At 34.7% G+C, this 23,523-nt stretch overlaps 3 protein-coding genes across 3 annotated transcripts; 2 read left to right on the forward strand and 1 right to left on the reverse strand.

The window, feature by feature from the left end:
* Positions 1 to 3,061: 3,061 nt before the first annotated feature.
* On the forward strand, positions 3,062 to 5,145 carry LOC117112872 (uncharacterized protein sll1483-like). Its single transcript, XM_033256061.1, has 5 exons — positions 3,062 to 3,697; positions 3,937 to 4,148; positions 4,240 to 4,441; positions 4,546 to 4,761; positions 4,876 to 5,145. The coding sequence occupies exons 1-5, from the start codon at positions 3,490 to 3,492 to the stop codon at positions 4,992 to 4,994; spliced, it is 957 nt and encodes a 318-aa protein (XP_033111952.1). The 5' UTR covers positions 3,062 to 3,489; the 3' UTR covers positions 4,995 to 5,145.
* A 633-nt stretch (positions 5,146 to 5,778) lies between these two features.
* Positions 5,779 to 12,122, reverse strand: LOC117112871. The gene is made up of 6 exons (XM_033256060.1): positions 12,080 to 12,122; positions 8,961 to 10,485; positions 8,154 to 8,372; positions 7,542 to 7,575; positions 6,856 to 6,970; positions 5,779 to 6,377 (listed from the first exon to the last, which is right to left on the reverse strand). Exons 2-6 carry the CDS (start codon positions 10,447 to 10,449, stop codon positions 6,267 to 6,269), a joined length of 1,968 nt encoding a protein of 655 aa, XP_033111951.1. The 5' UTR covers positions 10,450 to 10,485; positions 12,080 to 12,122; the 3' UTR covers positions 5,779 to 6,266.
* Positions 12,123 to 12,348: 226 nt separating this feature from the next.
* On the forward strand, positions 12,349 to 20,682 carry LOC117112873 (GTP-binding protein Rheb-like). The gene is made up of 7 exons (XM_033256062.1): positions 12,349 to 12,681; positions 14,950 to 15,021; positions 15,708 to 15,858; positions 16,770 to 16,826; positions 17,004 to 17,051; positions 17,912 to 17,993; positions 18,551 to 20,682. Exons 1-7 carry the CDS (start codon positions 12,630 to 12,632, stop codon positions 18,641 to 18,643), a joined length of 555 nt encoding a protein of 184 aa, XP_033111953.1. The 5' UTR covers positions 12,349 to 12,629; the 3' UTR covers positions 18,644 to 20,682.
* The last annotated feature ends 2,841 nt before the right edge of the window (positions 20,683 to 23,523 follow it).

Raw genomic sequence — 23,523 nt, forward strand, 5'->3', positions numbered from 1 at the left:
GGTCTTCGGCATGTGGGCCCCATGTAGATAAATATGGGCATGCCCATATGTATTTTCCCAGATATTTGGCACATGGAACCCATGTGGATTAAATTTGGGCATTCCCATAATTATATGCCCAGTTATTTGGCATATGGGTCACATGCAAATTAAATATGGGCATGCCCATATGTAACTGCCCACATATTCGGCACATGGGCTCCATTTGGATTAAATTTGGGCTTCCCATATTTACTTGCCCATGTATTTGGCATATGGGTCCCATGTATATTATATGTGGGCATGCCCATAAGTATTTTCCCAGATATTTGGCACATGGGCCCAATACGAAATTAATATGGGCATACCCATATTCAACTACCCAGGTCTTCGGCATGTGGGCCCCATGTAGATAAATATGGGCATGCCCATATGTATTTTCCCAATTATTTGGCACATGGGCCCCATGCGGATTAAATGTGGGCATTTCCATATTTACCTGCCCAGGTATTTACCATATGGGGCCCCAAGTACTTTAAATATGGGCATTCCCATATATATTTGCCTATATATTTGGCATATGGGCTCCATATGGGTAAACCATGGGCAAGGCCCATATGTGATTGCCCAGACGGATCCCATAAGGGAAAAATATGGGGTAGCCCATAAGACTTTTCCCAGATATTTTGCATATGGGCCCCATGTGGGATTGTTACCTGGGAAGCGCTATCAGTTAGCAAGTTGAGGGCGTTTCTATCATCAACTAATCACACGTACGCGTTTACAATTTCCAGTTTCTTATTGGCCAGTGATTCGATCATCATATTGTTGGTATCCGGATCGGGATTTTCTCGCATGGACGCACGGCAGCTAACGGTTAGCAGGATCCGGATCCTGCTAACCGTTAGCTGTCGTGTGAGAACATAGCCACTGTCGCCTTGTGGGACCTTAGCAACAATATCCAAGGGGCGGGGCTTAGCGGAAAGGTCCATTCACTTAAGGGTCTATAAACACATGAATACAGCAAATGTATTATCGGAACTGTCCGTTATAATTGACGTGACGGGGATTTTTTTTTCACATTTAAATTTTTTTTTATGGAATTAGGCTATGCCTAACAGTTAATAAACTTTAAATTACAACGGCAATTATGGAATTGTTTTAGTTCATAAGAGCCAGGGCATTAAAATCAATAAAACAATTGAAGGTGATGATAATAAAACTAGACGGTCACTTCTTGCAACTCATCACCCGAGCCTGAACCATATTTCTTTCTACTCTAGGGTGAGTTCAAAGGGAAACCAAATTTTAATGACATTGAAATTGTCCTTTTCTTTCCAAAAGATAATCATCTCCTAGATTTTATAATGATCCAAAATTTTATAATGATCCATCCTTTAAGTATAGGCCTACGGTAGTTTTGCGTAACTTACAATGAATTTCCAGAGGGCCGACGAACCACATAAAATATGGCCATGTTTGGTGTCAATGGAAAGGGAGGTCGACTAATAAAGCCTTAAGGTTAACAAAATTACGCTTTCACTGAGGTAGGCCTAATCCATAGTAAAACCATCCCCCGCTGACCATCCATAGAATTTGGAGCCAGAATAAATGTTATTTATGAAAGGGAATTACAGTATTTACAATTTATTACTATTTTACAGAAGTAAACCATTAACTTTTGATTGCAAGTAATCATGGACTGCTTGACCATATCCTCTGTGTGGTGACGAAAATTTGCCCGACTCCAACCCCCAAAATTTTATAAATAGTTAATTGTTATTATAGTTATTTTAAACAAACATTTTCAAAATCAATCTTTTACTAAATTTCAGGATTGTCAGTCAAAAAAGTTGAAAAGTTAAAGTGTATTAGGCAATACAAAAACAAGTGCATGGTGGTTTTTTGTATAAATTAATAGTAACACTAAAAAGACGTTAACAATTAATTCGCAAAAAATTATAGGTATCATCAGTATATTTATTTTTTTTAAAAAGTAATAAAATTGAGAAGTGGTCCGGCCAAAGCCGGTGCGTTTCCGACGGCCTTGCTAGACTAATACTGTAGTGGGCATTATGGAATCAAAACATGACAAAAGTGCTAGCAACCACTGTCAGAATTAACACAGCCAGATTAAAACGATAGAAATCAACAAATCATTGAATGGCTGCTACGTAATTATTTTCTTTAATAAGTATACATCAGAAGGATCCCTCAAGGGTACCCATATTCAGGGGACATAACGACTCAAAAAAAGGGTGCATGTTATGATATAGCTTAGAAGCCTATATGACAGTATACAAAAAAAAAGAAATCCCCTTGGTTTGGGGTAAATTTGACAAGATTGGTTGGATCAATACCTCCTTGGTTGGATGTAGGCCTACCGATGTTCACACTAGGTATTTAACATTCTGGTTTGATGTGAAGTTTTTTTGCTCAAAGGTGACAAAATATGAAGTTGAAAGATATTTTGTTATTTCAAGACATTTAAGATGCCCTCCTTGGGGTTGAATATGTACTGATTTGACCATTTGGCACAACCAGAGAATGTTCCCGTCACATTAATAGGGAGTCCCTTAATAGGGATTGGCCGTAATGTTAAAAGATATGATTCCCCTCATTTCAGGGAAAAGTGTCCCCTGAATAGGAGTTTCTCGAAGTAGGGTTCTACTGTATTAAATTGGTCGTATATTTTGTACTGGACGACATTTCTATAACTGATTAGAGACAAAACTGCTATAGTAAAAGCTCCCAAAAATGGTCTTTGTGTAGCATCTTATTAAATTAGGCCAATATGATATCAAACAATGCCGACAGTTTATTTGACAACTAAAGGCTTTTTATACATATAAATTATGAATAAAAATCAAGATTTTGACATACTTTATTACGATAAAATAACAAAAAACTATGTTAATTTAATAACTGTGTACATAATGTAACCTTTATTAATTATATTTACAATTTTCAATTTTTGATATACTTTATTACCATAAAATAACAACAACAAAAACTATGTGTACATTTGTAACATTTATTGATTTTCTTAAAATCCTAAAATAAATCTATAGCCGGTGTTCGCTTCAATCTAGACAACCATATTATCCATTAACGCGGCTTCTTCGAAATGGAATGCATGCACGAATTCCTGTTCACCAAACTCGTACCATTTTGATTATAATCGTGCAGGTATATTAAACAGACAAAAATATTATTGGAGGAAATGCAGCCGATTGCCATGTTATTATTAGGTTTTATTATTATTCATTGTACTTTTTTAAATTATGCTGTATAAATGAATGGACAGAATGTAAACTACAATATTATTTCCCAAGTTATGGAATTCTTTCAGTCTAAGCACATGTGACAGTATTACGTAACAGTTTCACGTAGAATACTATCAATATGAGTGAGTTTTCATTATGCTAATCACGGTATTTTCATTTACGTATAAATACGTGGACACTCAACGTGTGGAGTTACTTTAGTTGAGCTCGAGCTATAGCAATCATGAAATTTGTCGTCCTGTTTGCCGCACTGGTGTGCGTATCTACTGCCTTTCCTGAATTCACGGTGGATGTGTTAAGGAAGGAGTTGTCTGCATTCGGGAGCGGTAATGTTGAATCAAATGTAGTTGAATTGGCGCGGTCACTTAATCTGAACACCCTAGTTGAGCTGATTACCAAAGCAGATCTCACAGAAATGCTTACCGGGACAGGTTTGGAATTTTGTTTTGACGATGAATAAAGCTGTACTTGCACTTAAGCATCGACAGTTTCAATATAGTTTCACATTCTTTATATCTTAAGGCGCAAAATAGGCTTACATCGGACGTGGCTAGAATAACTTTTCCCCTCCCCTTGATGAAACTATTGCACGAATTGATAAAACAAGGCACATGATTATTAGCCTGTGTAGTTGCTTTAATATATTAAATAAATCTTTATATTCTTTCAGATGGCCTTACGATTTTCGGGCCCACTGATGATGCATTTGGTAAGCTTCCGCTAAAGGTTAAGGAGGAACTGGAAAAAGATAAGAATTTTTTGACCGATGTTCTCCTGTACCACGTCATTGAAAGCGAAATATACTCCACTAAGCTTAAAAATGAGCTCCTTGTGCCAAGTTGTCTTGAATCCACTTCCGTCCGCATCAATATCTACGATAAGGTAAACCGTCGATGGTCTATAACAGAGTAACCTCTGCATTGCAATATGGTATTTCAGAAACTTAAGTTAATTATTGTATTATTAATTATAGCTTGTCCCCGAGCTTGTCACGGCTACCGGATCGCCAATTTCGAAACCAGACAACGTTGCCACTAACGGTGTCATCCACGTACTAGACCGTGTTATGTTCCCAATTCCTTTGAATGACATTCTAACTTTAGTCTCGAGTACTGGCAACTTCTCAACTCTACTGAAAGCAATTGAAGTTTCTGGCATTAAAGATTTACTTAAAGGTAATGTATGCTTTAAACCCATAACAGACTGAGCATTCGAAACAACAAATTTTAAAATACAATAAATTATAAAAATAGTTATATAAAAATATTACTCTCTCCAGGTGGTCCATACACTTTGTTTGCACCTACAAACAAAGCATTCGAGAAACTTCCACCTGGCAAACTCGATGGATTGCTTGCTAACAAAGATGAACTTCAAAAAATCCTCTCGCGTCATCTGGTAAATGGCACCATGTTTAGTGCTGCATTAAAACGTGTTGATAAGGTGACTACCAGGGAGAATGACGTCGTCACAATTGGCATTTCTTCAAATGGTGGTAAGTGGGGACGAATACTTAATATATTGTTTTTACTGTCCAGGTGTAATGACACCACGGCTGTATATCACAAACATCGGTAATAAAAATTGGCCTATTCAAATTTTCTTTCAGATCTGTCCGTAGAAAAAGCAAACGTCATAATAGCAGACGCTGCTACAACCAACGGAGTTGTGCATGTGATCGATACTATGCTACTTCCTCCAAACGTAGTGTACAGTGAACGCCATTAGTAACGGATTTCGCATGTTCATAATATAACGTATAGCTCCGAATGATTCTAATAAATTGTCGCAAGTCTAAAAACAAGCCTACATGTTTTTAATGTGTCTACATGGTTTTTAATGGGGTTTTTTGCGTTGGTAACAAAAGTGAAAACCTTAGTTTCGTACCATATAGAAATAAGTCGCCCGACGTACGAATCCCTCATGGATCCTTGTCCATCAGTATCGCCTAATCGGATTCACACACTGTACAGCACAACCCTCAATATCTTCTAGTTTCACAATAAATGTCCATAGTTCAATAAACAGAAATAACAAAACTGATTTCCTGCTTCATATTTATTGAATATTAACGCTAAAACTGAGTTAACAGATTTCTGGTCTTTGAAGGGTAGGATAATTCGGATGGGCATTTCCTTTTCGTCGGCTTCATTATTACTGTTAAGCGTCAACCAAGCAACAAAATAGACCAAAGTGATGCAATTAAGAAAACAAAGAAACGGAAATAAACAATGCGACTGTCTTATTTTCAATCCCTGTGTTATGAACTTTGACATTGTAGATTAGCTTTTTTCTATTGATTATAGTTGCTGTATATTCTATTCTTCATTTGATCTTGAAAATGACACCATGAAGGAGTCAAAACGTCAATCTTTCCTTTTTAGTGTTATTTTTATATTAAATAAAATATTAGTTTCAAAATACAAAATTTGTATTGCACACGACGAACAGGATAAAAATTTACGGGCTGCATTTCAAGCGTCCAACCAAGTGGGAGAACAACAGATCCGTATCTATAATGGGTCTAGGCCTATGATAAATTTCCGTACATCCCTAATGAGACAAAATACTCATAGTACTACTGTACTAGGAATCCAATTCCACAATAAGTGTAGTGCATTAACAGCTAAAAATAAATTTAATATTTTTAAAGAAAAAATGGCCAGTAAGTGTCCCAATAAAATTTAGGCTATTAAATGTAATTGATTACTTTCATGTGTCACCAATTTTCTTGATCAGTTTTGAACTAGCCTAGGCAAAAGGTGTGATTTCTGAAAACATGAATCGGTAGATTTACTCCAATAATTTTCATTCTTCCATTTTAAAATATGCCTTCTAACAATTTAAAACTGCATTCACCTATAATCAGCACCCCCCACTACTAGTCATAACACAGGCCTACCAATTAATCTTGCACTGGGGTCCGTTACCTTACTGTAAATTGACTAATAATGCAACATGTCATGACGCGATTAAAAAATGCATAACTTCTCGCAGAGTTTATTTCTCATTTGCCTTGGCACATTTAAGCAGTTCATTTTCTAGAATTTCTTTCAAATACTCTATTTTTGCTTTCATATCTTTCCTCATTTCCAACTTGTGAACAGGAATCTAAAAAAAAAAATGAAACTAAATTATATTTTCCTTAATTTTTCACATTTTATTAATTTACTTCGTATTCCATTTTTTTAAAATGTAAAAACGTATATGAACTACATCATAAATTATCCACTCCAAGGTGAACAGGACCCCATAATCTTGTAGGAACACACAAGAAAAACTACAAGAAATTACTTTGAAAAACCAATTTTAAAATCGCAGATTGCCATTCCGAGTAACTACATTATACAAATGTGAATTTAGAGGTAAAGTGACGGGGCACCCCCCCCCCCTTTTTTGAAAAATCAAGAAAAAAGAAAAAAACATCTACTTTAGAGTGGGTGTTATCTAGATCGGCCCCACTTTTAGACATCTCTGGATCCGCCCTTGGTATACATGGGGTGGGGGAAATAAGGTAGGTGTGTAAACCCTTTGTCAAGACCTTGAACTACTGCTTTACTACAAGAATAGGGAAAGTCAAACTACTTACCCAAATAACACTGTATCCAAGGTTGGTGAGGTGGATATGCTTGGTAGCTGGGATTCCAAGAAGATGAGAGCTTTTTGCAGCAAAAGAACTTGAGGGTGCTAACAACAAACATGTTCTACAAAAAGGATAGATAAACAATTCCAGAGATTTCAAGTTAAAAAAAGTTGCAGGCTAAGACTGTCTAGGGAGGAGTAATTGGTCTCTGTCCCCTCCCCTGGAATATTTTAAATGTTCCTAAATGTTACAAAATGCAATCAGTATCTGAATTTTTCTTGAGAATACATGCATTTCAGGTCTTGCACACCAGGGAGCAGTCACCTCACACAAACCTTTCAACACTGGCATGTTGCTGGCAGTGTGTAGGCCTGTGTGTCCTTTGATCTTACGCTATATAAAACAACACATTCACAGTGTTAGTGCATCTAGTTGGCATATATGTTCTTGCCATGGTTTTTAAGGACTGTATACATATTTTGTAATATAGGCTTTACATTTATGCATGATATTTTGGTTGATTTTGGCATTTGGTAGGTATGCAATTCAAATGTTGGGAAGCAGGTTTCAATCTGACATATCAAATTTAAGTAATATAATATACAGTAATTTTCAATCTGCAAAGCTTTCATCTTGCTTAAGGGGGAATTTTACTACTGGTTATAATTTAGCCATTGTACATTCCTACTTACTTTTTGTTAAAACTCTGACCACCCACCACAAAATCTGTTGAATAAAATGCAAAACATGTTTAAAGGGGGACATTTACTTCCAATGACAGATTCTTTGGAGTTAGTGTTGATTCAGAGGATCCATTCAACTATAGCGCGGAGTTTACTCAAACAAATAATTGGGTTCTAAGCTTCCATAGTACATGAATTCACAAATTTTACATAGCATAATTAAGGGGCTGCTCATAATTTTCAACATTTTTACAACTGTACAAAGAGTACTCTTTTTTGCTACTCCCTCTTTGAAGTGTACACATTGTTTTTTTTTTGTTTTTTTTCATTGAAGAAACAGTATGCCTATAAAGTGTCATTTATGATGCCAGTATTTTGCGCTCATAACCAATACACCAATGGCTACAATTTAATTCAGCAATTTTGCTGCCACTTGCTGTCTTATCTCTTATCCTATTTAAAAACAAGAAAATTTTAACAGAGGCTAAGTAAAGAGCTGAAAAATGTGCGACAGAGACTTTCTAAACAAGAATAGAAAGTTGAGTTTAATGGAATGGCCATAAACACCCTATTAGATATTTCCTAATTTACTGACCATCTGATAAAAATAATATCCCTCACCTAAATTGATTGGCACCTGACCACTAGAAAGCATGTTGCATGAAATACTCTGCTCTGGACATAGACCATTCAACACATTCCTTACAAGGTCCTTGACTTCCAAGTACTTGCTGTGAAGTTGGAAGACGGGTGGATGAGGCCTTGAACAAGGATAGCTTGAACCAGTAAGCATGGTCAGTGTCTGGAAGTACTGACTAATGTTGGTGTCGCAACTATCTCCTGAAAAACCAAGAATTCAATCAATAAAAAATCCTATATTGGAAACGCTCGAATAAGCACCCTCTCGAATAAGCGCTGCACCAAACCTGATTGTTTTTAGCAAAGTGCCACTCCCAAATTAGCACTGCCTCGCCTAAAGCAACAGTATTATATTACCCTGTGTGCAATAAAAACACTTTCGAGAAACGGTTTTAAATACAAGGTATAGGCCTAAATTGAAGGAAAAAGCATTGCTTTATAATGTTTACAGTACAATCATGCACAGTAGGACCTATAATATGCCTACTGAACTACAGGAATATGTATGACTCAGATAAGTAAAATGGGAACGAGTATGGAAAGCGCCACTCCAATTTTTTTTTATAAGCGCCGCTCCCGAATAAGCACCGCAAAAAGGCCTCCAAAAAATTGAATAAGCACCATGGCGCTTATTCGAGCAATTAAAAATATGATTTACACTTTTGTATTATTCTAATTCTAATATAGAACCTTTTAAAAAGAATGTGCTAAACAATAGCAATAAAAAGGCATGTATGATACTGGTAAAATTAAAACATCTATGTCATCATCATTTTCATTATTATTTACCTTCAAAGTTCAACAGCAATTGTTGATACTTTTCTCCATTGACGAATGAAAGCAAACCATCAGGAATTTTTCCAAGTTGTGAGAGGGAAGCAGCAGTTGAACAGATCATTTTACAGACATCGTAATCAAGGTTGTTCTCCTTTATGACTCTCAATGCTGAATCAGAGAGTCTGGCACAAAAGTCACCAGCATCAACTACTGTACCTAAGTTGAGGGCAGCAAATATGTGACCAAGTTTCTGCAAATCTTGAAAGCATGTGTCTGCATCTAAAGCACACTTGATGACATGATTACAAAATTTTATGTTCAAAATACGATAAGATAACAGAATTTCTGTAACACTGATCAAATCTGCCACAGAAAGTTTGAGAGGATTTTCTAAAATCTTATGTGTCAGGAATTCCACTGTTCGAATACTAAGACAACCACATCTATTTAACCGATGTATCAACTCCATGGCCGCACTTCCATCAAGACTTTCAAAATTTTCCTTCAGGAAATCTAAAACTTGATACTGAACTGGATGCTTTTTGATGTGCAAACTTGCCAAAGCATTTAAAATAAATATAGATGATTTGAAGTCAATGTTATTTTTTACAATGATGATCGCAAGCAGTCTGTTCAACAACATTTGCAGCTTCTCATCTGTTAAACGATTTCTGAGATTTAACATAACTGAAGTTATCTGTGGAATGCTTTCAGCTTTGTCAGTGAATTTCCCAATGAGGATACTGCAACTGTCCAGCAAAGTTGTCACCAAGGCATCATTTCCATTTACATCCTTCAACATCTTAGACAAGCAGTGGACGAAATTATTCATCTGTCTGGGACTGAAATCATTGAAGCGTTCACTAGACTGAGTTAGCAGAGTCTGAAGAACAGAACTTTTTACTGGTACTCCTAAAACAAAAAGGGCATTCAAAGTCTCTAGAAATAAATCATTGTCCATGTATATTGAGAACTGCAAAACAAATTGGCAGATGACAGTAAAATCTCTTTTGTTTTTCTCAATCAGACTGTTTTGAAGTGGTACCAACTTTAAAGCTTCTGTTCGAGAGTACTGATGGTTGTTCTGTTGCTGGATTTCTGCCATGCGTGACACAGCTCTTCCAATGTGTATTTCATTCATGTCTGATCCAATTTCGCGGAATGCTTGAAATATTTCATCAATTGTTTCGGAGGCGTGTAAACCTTCAATGATTGCGAGGCTGTACTTATCAACTTCAGTAACAGGATTCAACTGGTTCTGAGAAACTTGACTTGGTTTTGTTACAAAATTAGGGCTTTTTAATGCCGGTGGCAATCCTCTGAGCCAAGGCTGTATACAGTAATATCTGGAAGCCATCTCTATTCTTGCATTATTTTTGCAGTACCTCATAAAATAAATGCTTTTACATTGTGCCAAAGTTGCTAATTGGAATACTGTTGGACTTAAAACCATCCCTCTTGCTGAGGTTTTTGATGCAAGATTTCGAAGAAACATTCTCATCAAGATGTATTCATAATTATGGCCATAAAACTCAATCTGTGAAGGATGAAAAATTTGTTTACACTTTACAGTAAATTCAAAATAATCAAAAGCTTAAGTATTTTAAAGTATAGACTTGTATTTGCCTCACAATAATTATTTAAAGAGCTATAAAAAATCTCACTACACTTATTAACTCTAAAAGTTGCTCAATTCAATAACTACAATGGCAATACAGTAGTCACTAAACATAAGGCAACTTACACAGTGCATATCGCTTTTCTAAATGTACAAAAAAGTGCTGTATAATTAATTTATTGGACTTTCTTTACAGTTACTGAACTTTGTTTTTCGGGGGTGACTCTTCTGCGCATTTAAAAAACTTTACAGTACAGGCAACACTCCCTATATTACTACGTAAACAAGGCCCTGTAACTAGCAAATCTAAGCTGGAAAAGTGATGAGGCTCAGGGAGAGAGGCCCCTCTACACAACATTATGTGTAGAGGGGCCGCCTCGGCATCCAAACCAAAAACTAGGCCTCGGACCCTCGACATCCAAATTGAAAACTAGGCACACCCTAAGCCTGGATTAGGGTCGTAGCAGCCGCGAAGGAAAGCGGCCGCGAGTCGATACGCAGCAATTTTTATGGAGCGCCAAGCGTGCAGTATGTAAAATATATGTTGGACAATGGGCATCAGATTTCGATATTATTACTGTTTTAATCAATCAAATTAATGTACGGTATATTTTCTTTCATAATTTATATATAGCCTATATAAATCGAGGCTTAATATTTAGCTAGTTTGTTTATTTATTATATCAAATATTATGATTTATAGTATGCCTATTTTCTTACAGAAATGGATGGTACTTTTAAATCACTTCTTTAATTTATTTATTCGAATTTTACTAACTTGTGTTTAGTTTGTTCTTTAGTGAATGAACATCTGTTTGTCATTGCATTTGAAGATGATTGGTATTTATTAATATTTATTGATATTCATGATTGATATTTATTTTTTATAATCCAATTATGTCATGTACGTACAAAAATGTTTCGATCTGTAATCAATCTGTAAACAAATCGATCTTTAATCAACAGGCCCAAGACAACTACGAGAAATAAATATATTCAATTATGAAAATTATACATTGATTTCTCTTTATTTCGAAACACTTGGCTGATAAAATAAAACTGAGTGAAATATACTAGAATTAACGATAACGATTACGATATGAACGCTATTTATTGACCAACGCTATACCGTACCGTATCTCAATCAATCGGTATAGCGCTACTGGCGTTCCATACATTTTGAGCGCGTCCGCTTTCCATCGCGGCCGCTTCGAACATACCCCCCCCCCCCGCCTCCCTAGGGCCCACTACAACTAACTACTAGTCCTAGCTAGATAAAGAGGAATGCTATACAGGCCTAACCTAAAAATAAAAGGCTAGCCTAGTAGCAGTAGTAGTAGTAGTAGCTAGCTAGGCTGGACTTTTGGCCTAGCTGGGGCCTAGGAACCCTACAGAATTAGGTCGCTAGACTATTCTATGTATAGAAAGAAAGCAATATACACATACAAACAAATATATTTCTATGAACAATAATCGAGTTATATGTATAGAGCACGTTTTAAACTGGCATCACCTTCCATGTGTCCTCATGCTTTTTTTTTTTAAATGATGGACGTCCTGCGTGTTGTCAAACAAACAAAAGAAACATGATTCAAGAATCATGTAATTACATATATAAATCTTGTTTACAAAATAAATATGTACATCAAATTTACAAATTATAATATAAATCAACTAACAAATTTGATACATTTACTATATTACTTAATTTATTTATTGAGAATTATATTCAAGAAATTGTAATTCAGAACGATTATAGCCGGCCAAGTCATCGATTCTCTTATTAGACTAGACTTAACCGAACCAGTCGTCATTCGCGTGGTAAGCACAGCTAGCCCGCCTTAGCCTAGCTAGATTTTAAGGAACCAAGAGGACTCACTTCACTTTTGGGGTGCTTCCCTCCTCCTGCGTGAGAAATCGGTTCGGATAGGCCTATCTGTATCAGGAAATAGAAGAAGTAGTATCTGTATTGTCGTTTATATGTGCCTATATAATAATAACTCAGTCACCTAGCCTAATTTACATCCTAGTTTATTTACGAAATCTGAAGCACAACCACCAACATGCCACCACCAAAGATTCGAAAGCTTGCCATCATGGGATTCCGTTCTGTTGGTAAGGTTAAAAAAGAAGAATGTTTTTGTTTGACACCCACCCACACATTTCCCCACAACTCACGTCAACATTGCAGACAGTCTGGGCTTGGCCCTGGCTAATGATAGGCAGGCATAATTTATAAACATCACCCTGCAATACACATTTAATATTAATAATAATGTTTCACTTTTTCACTTGCAAGTTCTATAAACAAATTGTTGATTTATTTTTCACAGCATTATGATTATTTTATTAAAATATTAATTATTATTAATATTATTCAAATTTCAATTGTCATAAATAAAGCAGGGGTGGACATAAAAATTGTTCGGAGGGCCAAAGTGAATTTTTGATTTAACATCAATGGTCACACCCAAACTTTTATGTTTTGAGTGGGCTTCCAAAAACCTTTCATGCAGTGCTTTTATGCTTTATGATCCGTTTTAATATTACTTTTTACAAGTGATCGGTGTCGGGCCATAAAAAAAAAAAAAACAAGGTTATCCAAAGATGATTGCCAGGCTGCACTTATTTAGCCCTCTTGTGTCATAAAAGCTCTCTTCAACAAACCAGAAAATAAAGCAAAAATCGCACAACAATAGAGAAATGAATACAATAATACTATAGATACACAGGGAGGTATAAAACTGAGAATGTAAAAAAAAATACATTCGAATATATGTAAAGCTAAATAGTAATGGGCTCGATAAAGAAAAGCCAGCAGTATTAGATTGATAAGCTAGGCCTGGTATCATGATATAAGCAACAATATTCTTTTTAAATTTTGGTATAAGGGACAGTTGATCACAATTGTTGGTGTGAATTGTTACCTATTTAAGACACATCTACAACTTTAGATTATGCCAAAAAAGGTTTGTTTTTTTTTGAGAAAAAAAGAAACAAAACAAAAAACAAAAAAAACGACTCAATATATTCAAGGTTTTTTGGTTATTTGAGCTTGGGCAACACAGAGTTTGTTTTTTGGTCTAATCAAGCTCAGACTGAATTACCTGTTTTTTGTTTTTTTTTAATCATTTCTTTCCCCATTTAAATATTGGCAGGTTATGTTTTATTGTGCAAGACCCTCTGATTAGCTAAAGATCAATTAGTCCCTGCATGAATTAAACAAAATGATTACATCACTGCAGTGCAGGAGTAGCAAATCAGGAAAATATACTTATGGTTTAATATACTGTAGTGGGAGTGGTTGGAGTAGCGGTTGCGTTTTTCGGTGTCTCAACCTCGAGAGGTGGGAGGGGGGGGGAGGGTTTGAACCTTTGCTGTGCATATCGATTTGTGTTCTTGGACTAAGGAACTTTACCTACGTTTGTCTCTGTCCACCCAGGAGTATAAATGGTTACCCTGTGGTTCACTACTGGGGAAGGAAAAAAAAGGTGGTGTGGAAAGGAACTGGCCTACCACACAATACCGAGGCTTAGTGCGATAGGCTAATAGCTCATTTCCCTACGTTCAGTAATGAATACGGAACTACCTTTACCCAACCGTACGTATGCTTACGAAAACCATTTTTGTAAATTCTGAATTTTTTATTGTTTCCTAATTGATGTGATTGTACTTGTGATTTAAATACTATTATTAATTTTTTAAGCAGTCTATTTAAGCTTTCCCCATGACTTGCTGAACTTTTTCCTCGTTACCGTCCATTTCGTCACCTTCATTCCTCCTCCCAAAACCAGCTCTCTGGACCATCATTTAGTACTAAAACTTACGGCTTGAGCACCTTTACATTCGCTGCTGCTCATCTCTGGAATAATCTACCTTTTTTAGTAAGATCATCTACTTTCGTATTCATATACGACCATTCTGTCTCTTCTTTTTAATCTTCGATAAAAACTTGTCTCTTAACATCTAGCTCTAGCATACACTGCACACTTTGAATATTGTTCTTTGGAATTAGTGTACTACTAAATCATTATTATTATTATTATTATTATTATTGTTGCTGCTGCTGCTGTTATTATTATTATTAATACTAATTGATGTTTTATTTTATTACTGTTAATATTCATTCAAAGTTTTATACAAAAAAAAACATTAAAATACGAATTCAGAAACGGAAGCCATTGACGATGAAAATGGAATTGTTGGTAACTGGAGTTAAATTACATTACAAAAAAATGTTGATATAATTGTAAATACAAAACATTCAACTTGTTCTTATATTTTTTTTCTTTGTGTTATTGTTAAATAACTGAAATAAATAAATCTTATTTAAATAGATATTTTGTTAAATATGAAGTTCTTTACTTTTTTGTCTACCATCAGGAAAATCATCTCTAACCATCCAGTTTGTGGAGCATCAGTTTGTAGATGCCTATGATCCAACAATTGAAAATAGTAAGGGTTTTTATGCTTCTTTTCATTTATTTCAAGACTAAATTTAAGAATTGTTTTTTGCCTTTCTTCCATTTATTTTAAAAATGAACATTGATTGTGTCCTTTTGTTTTTTTAGAGAATAAGGCCCTAACATACACTGATACTATAACATATTTTTTATTATTGATATTATAGAGTTCCTTAATTGGAAATAGCCAAAAATTACTGTCACTCCCATTTTGGAAAGCTTTTTGATTACATGCCATTTTGAATGCCATTTAAATCAGATTTATAATTATGCAAAGCCTGGTTTCCATGAAAATCACTACATGCTGTCGCCAACTCGTTTGGCGATGCTAATTGGTCAGTTGAATCAGAGAACCTTCCCGGTTGCGTCGGGGACAGATATGCAGTGGGAGGATTGCAGTGCAGTTTTAAATTTGCTGTTAAAACGGCTTCGAGAGAACACTACAGTGAAAATGCTGTAGTGACATTCTATAGCATTAGCCTGAATAATTTGAACATTTGAACATGTATGCAAAGTATGTTTCTGTCACCCCAAAACCTTGGATTATTATCTACAGTAGTACATATTTAAGCTATTAATATTCAATTTTTAAAGAATGTTTTAAAATCGTACTTAAAGAATTTTTTGTATTATTATTATGATTATTGTATGTTTATTTTTGTTTGATGTTCTTTATAGCATTTGAGAAGATGATCAAAGTAGGTAATCAAGAATTCAACATAAAAATTGTTGACACAGCAGGCCAAGATGAATACTCTATTTTCCCACAATCACTCTCTGTCGGTATTAATGGTTTTGTGTTAGTTTATTCTGTAACGTCACAGAAAAGGTTAGTTTTTGTTTATTCATTTGTTGTTTTTTTTGTGGATAAAAATCAAATGCTACAGTAAGCTGTGTTATCAGATGTCATTGGTTAATATCATAATGAAACTAAATTGTGTACTGTGTTCAGTGGCGGATTGGCCAATCTTCAGTCAGTCATGGACCGATTGTCCACACCTATCCACACCTACTGTACCACTATTGTATTGCAGGAAAACATGCTGACAGTGGTCGTCAGAATTTAACAATAGACCTTTCCGGAGTGTCAATCAAACTTAGCAACTGACCAATCAGAACAGCACTAGGAATATGCGCATGTCTCACAAACACACGTGTTGTCTCAAAAACGCATGTGTATTGTGGTCTTATGGGACCTTAGCAACAGTATCCAAGGGGCGGGGCTTAGTGGAAAGGTCCTTTGATCTGGATGTTCACTGAAGACCCTGAAGTAATGGTCTAAAAATATATATCGTCTGTTTCATTATGGTCAAAGATCTTATAAACACAAGATAGTGCTCTCCGCGGTTCTACGCGTAACAAATAGAAGCATCGATGTTCAGTAAAGAGAAACATAAAAAGTAATCACTTTGATGGAGGGTGTCCTAGTTTTTACCATGGCTGTTATAGAATTCTATGCAGATGCGCTATCTTTAGTTAATGATCTCTGATGTCAAAGTTGATAAGTAACCACTTTTGCCAAGGGTGCCGTACACTGCGTTATTACAGAATTTGCACACGGAAATTGCGGAGAACGCTATCTTGTAATTATGAGATCTTTGATTATAGTAGATGGGAATGATTTTCGTTGTGGGTGGTGCTCTTTATGACTTGGGGTATGGGAAGAAACTAGGACAATAGGCTTAGCAGTCATTGTGTTGATTTGATGACTCTAAATTATCATATTTTTCTTCATTTTAGTTTTGAAATCGTACAGATTATCCATGAAAAACTGTTAGATACTATAGGAAAAGTCACGTAAGTACTATTGTTTTTGCCAAATAACAAAATAAGAATTAAAATTTGTTTATAATGTATTCTGCAACTCACATCATCCACACACAATAACATACAGCTTTCTATTTTAGCCAAATCTCTTATTTTCCTATGGTTGATAATGAAGTGATATTAACACTGTTTTTTTGTCTTTTTCAGTGTTCCCATTGTCTTAGTTGGCAACAAAATTGATTTAGTTAATGATAGGTAAGTTTATGCTATCATTGAATATTAAAATTTAATCACTCGTAGGCCTATGGAAGTATCTTTTTGCGATTTTTTACGAACATTTTTACTTTCAATCGCGAATTTTCTTCCTAAAGACTTGAGGATGTCCCAATCTATTGACATTTTCCAGAAAAGGCTAAAGAGTTTTTGAGTGCCTTTGAACATTTTTGATGGATTTTTGGCGCTATATAAATTCCATGATTGATTGATTGAGTTCAAGACCAATATTGTTCACACTGAATTAGTAGTGCTGATTACATGCATAACTAGGAATACTCCCCAGGGAGTAGAAAAGGTTGCACGTTTATGATTCATTCTGTATCCCAGGTGCAGATCTAGTAGGGGCATGTCCCCCTTTTTGCCACTAAATTTTAAAATTTCAATACATATATTGAAATTAGCACGACTCACTTATCTATTCTGAAAATGTTGTGCTCGTGTTTGACAAATTCTGGATCGACCCCTGCTGTATCCAGTGACCAGTTAAAAAGTGCCTTGAGCAGGTTTTCTGAAATGCATATGCATGGTACTATTAAATAAAAAAAAATTACTAACATTAACATGCATTGCATTGGTTTATAAGTACTGTAATTAAATTAGTATTAGGATGCTATTCCAATACGAACCCCAATTTGTGACAAAAAAAAGAAATGGGACTGCCGCAAACACTGTCATTTATGCAACTGTCTGAATAACAATGGCCAAAATTTTAACAGAAAAAAAATGGCTACAAGCCTTTAATAAGAAAAATTGAGTTTATTACTTCCACAGTGTTGCTTTATAAAAAAATAAGTTAAAGAGGTTGCTAACTAACTTCATCGATGTTAAATTTTTCTCAGGATAATCTCAACACAAATGGGCCGGGATTTGGCAAATTCTTGGAATGCAGCTTTTATAGAATCATCAGCGAAAAAGAATGAGGTAAGAGAAATTTTAAGATCTTTAAGAGGTAGAAATTTATATTTATATCTTACTTGTATATGTATATATTATTTATATTCAATAACCTTATATCATAGTACTTTATATCATAATATTATTATATTAACGAAAAATTAGTCTTGTCACTTTTGAATTGGATATTGCTAGTTCTGTTTGTTTTACTGTGAATTGCCATGTATTTCATCTTTCATCCAGTGTGGTGCTGATTATGCATTATATTATATAACATTTTTAATACCATTTTAACCATTAGAATAATGCTTCCTGTTAATATCTTATTCAATTCAATTTATTGTCCAAAAGTGGAAATGCAGAGCGGAAACAATTCATTGCATATTAAAATACTAGTATTAAAATTGGACAAAAATATAAAATATAAAATAGTGTTTAAATACAATACAATAAAATATTCATTGGAAAACACAATTTAAACTTAGCAGAGTATTCCTTATGTCAAATCGTTGGGTTGTTGGGAGTGGGGTATTAGTTTAGTTGTCTGTGTATAAATTAACCCAATTTGTTCTTTATCTATTTAGATGGTAGAAAGAATTTTCAAAGCAGTTTTGGAATTGATTGAAAAGAATGATGGAACTTCACCAAAGACAGACAAGGAGTGTATCCTGTTGTAAGGTGTGTCCTCCACATCTTCCTGCAATACCAGATATGGGACCATTCTCTTTCATCAATCAGTAAAGAAGAAACAAGTCTGATGGTAGATGTCATTTTAAGAAAATCTTGTGTTGTAGTTCATGATCTCCTTTTATCTTTTCTTTCTGTGTTCAAACACGTTTCATTGATGTAATTTTTTTTTAGAGATGTACACTACTCGTTATGGAAAGGAATCAAATCATGGATATGGAATCTGTAACACACACAAAAAAAGAGTGTTACTGTATTGTTAACAATTACTGCAGCAATTTGGAATGAAAATAATAATATGTATTGTTAGTTTTAAGCCCTCTTCACAGGGGTCCTAAGTTTGAAGAAGTGACATCTGTGAGATCTGTTTAAATGACCTATCTTAACACATGTAATTATATTTGACTTCACATGGTCATACCCACTGGCACTGACTTTTGTGAGACAATTGATAATAACGTAGTAAAAAATATAACAGGTCTCCCTCTAATTACCACCATTTGGGGGACTGGGGCTTCCATGGTCTTTGGTCTTAGATACTGTAAGTGGTCTTTATTTGGAGGGGTCTTTAATTAGAGGGAGACCTGTATATGAATTTGCAGGAGATGACTTGGGTCCCCAGTGTTCATTTCTTACTTTTTTGTTCAACCAAACCCATGGACCTGGTCAGTTTGACCAAAAGAGATTGAGTGCAAACAGACTGCATCAATATTCTTGTCAAATTACCCAATTTGACAAGCTGGCAGTACATTGAATCGAGCAATGCAATCCAGGAAGAATAACCCTGTTTTTCTTGAGCGTAGAAGTCCAGTGGGAGCGTGTGTAAATACCATGTACATTGCTGTAGTACTCACGCGCAATGTATCTGTGATTACACTGACCACACATGCATAGTATCTTACTACAGTATAACCTACTACAAATTTTTAATTCAAGAACGAACAAGGATACAATTTGACCAAGGTAGAGTTACCCTCATCTTGGTAAAGAATTATTATATGAATACAACTTTCAATCATATGTTGCAAAAGCCTCTGGGTGCTACATGTGTGTATATGAAAACTCTTTGAATTTTAATTAAATTTTTCAAAAAAGGTATTATAGCGTGTCACAGGTAATTTGTTATTTGATTTGAAGTGAAGGTACTGTAGAGCCTCATGGTTAGGATGCTTGCCTTCCTTGATTAACTTAATCACTTGTTTAAGTGGCATTCCTGCCACAAGACAAGCATATGAGTTACAAAATGGCTAAGTTGTAAACTTTTCACTTCTTCCATTACCTTTTAGTTGCTTTTAAAAGATGCTGTACAGTAAGTATTTTCAGTGAACTACTTACTGTACTTAAGCATATGAAAGCACTGTATTTCATTGAAATTTGATCAAAGCATTAAATATCTTAGTCTTGAATGAGGGTGATTCATGTTGCAGAGCTGACCTTCTTGGGATTCTTGATGCGCTATAACCAAGTGTTTATATTTGAGGCTTGTGAAGATGGAGAGCTGACTATTGGGGACTCTTGACGCTCTATAACCATGTCTCTATGTGAGCACCGGTGGTGGAAAGTGGACCCTAAATGATCTGTAAAAAAATCTATTTATGAAGCTTAGGTGAGATATTTATGATACAGTACCTTGCTCAGCGAACTTATTTTATAAGGATCGTCAGAGAGTGAGAAATAAATAAAAATAAAATTTTGCAAACTTCTGATCCTTGAACATTTTTGGTGCTTGTGCAAAATCAGAAATTGCAACGAACGGCGGGTTTTGCCACAGCTGGTCACATTTAGCAAAATGGTTTTGCCAAAACCATATCTAGACGAAGCACAAAATAAAAATAAAATTTTATTGATGAATAAAACGATTGCAAGTATGCAAGGTAATAAAATCTTTCTTATTTTGAGCATTTCAAAGTGGCAATGGACATAATAAAAATAAATATAAAATTATATTTTTTAGCAGTGGGTATAGGCCTGTTTATACTTCAACGATAACGATAGCGATAAAAAAGCTAAAAAGCGATTGTTCATATGGAAAACAAAAGAAATTGGAGAAATTTTTACACTAGGACGATTCGTTAACGGTTTATCGTATATACGATGACAAAATATTTTAACAAATCAAATCAGATGACGTCATAATCATGGAAAAACTATAAAATCGTTGCTACTATGATTTTAATGTTTTTCCATGATTATGACGTCATCTGATTTGATTTGTCAAAATATGTTGTTATCGCATAACTGATAAATCGTTATCGAATTGTTCTAGTGTAAAAACCTCTCTTATTTTCTATATGAACAATTGCTTTTTAGCATTTTTATCGTTATCGTTGAAGTGTAAACAGGCCTTAACACTGGTCAAAAATAAAATGTTATTTTCATGTGAAGTCAGCGGGCAGGGAGTTTGCTAAACAAGGTGTAAAATAAGTCTCGCCTTATGCTGTATGGTGAGCTGTATTAGTCTATATAAAAGTTATTAATTCAAACACAAATAGCACTTTTGATTCTTTAATAGTGGAATATATATTTGAACACAAGCTTTTTCAGGTGAATGTGCAAAAGTGTACATGACAGCAAGTCTCCATATACCTAAATATCCAACTATTTCGAAAGTGCTACTTCTGTATGTTACTGATTATATGAAGCTTAGTTTAAAATCAATTTATCTATCTTTCAGTATATTTATATATATCTCTCTCAAAATTTGAGTAGATTTAATTCTTTTTTTTTCTCAATTTTTTTTTTAAATTTTGAAAAACTTAGGGGTGGGAGAGGGGGCCCGGGCCAGCTGGCCCCACCTTGAATCCACCACTGATATTACTGATGAGTTACTCCCTACCAGCTTATCTATTTTATGATTACAATACTGTATTATGAAAACCATAAGGCAAACAGCCCATCAACATATAACAAAATTTGGAATTTAATTAATATTAACTTTGATGTTTCTATAAAAAATTAAATTCAAACAGAATATTTGACTGTTCAGTCTTTCAAGAGTAGATCGTTTAATGCTGAAATAATCCTGATCATGAATCTTTGGCACTTTTCTCCCCTAATAATATTTACCCTGTATGCTATCATGTTATGTTTAAATCTTTGATTATGTTACAGTACCTTATTTATGATGTTTATGTTTGTGTTTAGCTGGAAAATTTGATCATTTTTTACAAGTCAAAAAGTGTCTTGCTAATTGCTTAATATTTGAATTTGCCTACTTTGTTTTATATTTAAGCCAGCTTAATTGGCCTTTCCGGAGTGTCAATCAAGCGTAACAACTGACCAATCAGAACAGGGCTAACAAACAAAGTGGTCCCACAAACACACATGTTAGCATATGTTTTTACACTGTCCTTTTGTGGGATATTAGCAACGATATCCAAAGGGCCAGGGCTTGCTGAAAGGTCCATTGAAGCTTTGAATTAAAAATTAGAACATGAGAATATTTTACTTCCCGTTTACCCATAACAGAAAGCACACCTTTATTCTTTTTTTACTCTGTGAAATCAGCGAAAACGGAATTACGGTTTTGAGCTGTCTCTTTTTCGAAGCTTTAACTTATTTGGTCCTTTCAAAATGAAGAATTTGATATTTTAGTTGAATACTGATTGAAGTTGTTTCTAGAATTTATTATAGACTGTATATCATAAAATACTGATATTCATTTTCTATTTAACACTAAAACACTTTTAGTGTACTGTATTAAGTTGTTGTCAATACTCGTGATATATGTATAGAGCAGTGGTGTTGCCAGCATTTACCCAACAAACAGAAAGGGGGGTGGGATGATGCTAAAATATTTGGCTGCTGGTCTGACAATTATTTACAGAGTTTAGCGGAGTCTAGGTAAAAACTAAACCTGACAGCTATAAAATCTGGGCAATTTGAGTCATTTTAAGCTGTTGTATTACAATATGCCAACGATTTTTTTTCCTATTTTTGGTCAAAGGAGTTGTTATTAATTGTGGCTTTATTTCTGTTCATTTTGCAAAATACAGGTTTGTCCCCTTTCCCTCTCCCCCTGCCCTTTCTCTGCTGGGGCCACCACTGTTATGATGTATCAATACCTCTGTGTTACAGTATATAACATTGATAACATGTTTCTACTTGAATTCCTCTCATTTATGAACCATTTTAAACCTACTTGTATAAAAAAAGTGTAGAGAATATGCAAAATATAATGTATTATATAAATAGTATAATTAGATATTAGAAATGATCTTTGACTTATGACAGTGTAAATGTATTTCAGATCTTAACAGTTCAGGTACTCAGCTACCACAACAATTACTTGTTAAAGATATAATGTAATGGTCGACTTAAACTACATCAGGCAATAACTGTACATCAGCACCAAAAACAGTATGCTGATTGTCATTGACGATCTGTACGAACCATTGCTTAATACAATCGTATCTTTACCTCTGTAGAGTAGAGTACCACCATCTAGCTTTTAGCAATACCATTCTCTCATCTTAGAATATCACCCTTGTTTCATTGTGGATTGATAATATAGAATGGAAATAAAAATTTATGTATTTTGAATTTTTTTTACACTTAATTGAAAAAACATTAACATAAAATTATTCAAATTTTGTCCACTTTCAAAATGGATGGTACAGTATTATGTTTAACCAGGTGATTAGATTTTCATTTCTCTCTCGGCAATCCCAGGGTTATTTGATGCAGAGTTTCATGTTTCTATGAATGTCTAAAACAATTTTAACAATTGTTTTTTTGAACATTAACCATTGATTCAAATGAACAGGGTCAGCCAAGATGAGAGAGTATTATTCCAGGGGCTTTAACTGCTTAGGGGCTCAAAAGATTGCGACCCTTAACTGTGCCAACCAAAAAAAAAATTGTAGTCAGT

The sequence above is a fragment of the Anneissia japonica genome, unplaced genomic scaffold, assembly GCF_011630105.1.
Source record: "Anneissia japonica isolate Jap-2015-1 unplaced genomic scaffold, ASM1163010v1 scaffold287713_len945575_cov184, whole genome shotgun sequence".
In the NCBI taxonomy this organism is placed as follows: Eukaryota; Metazoa; Echinodermata; class Crinoidea; order Comatulida; family Comatulidae; genus Anneissia; species Anneissia japonica.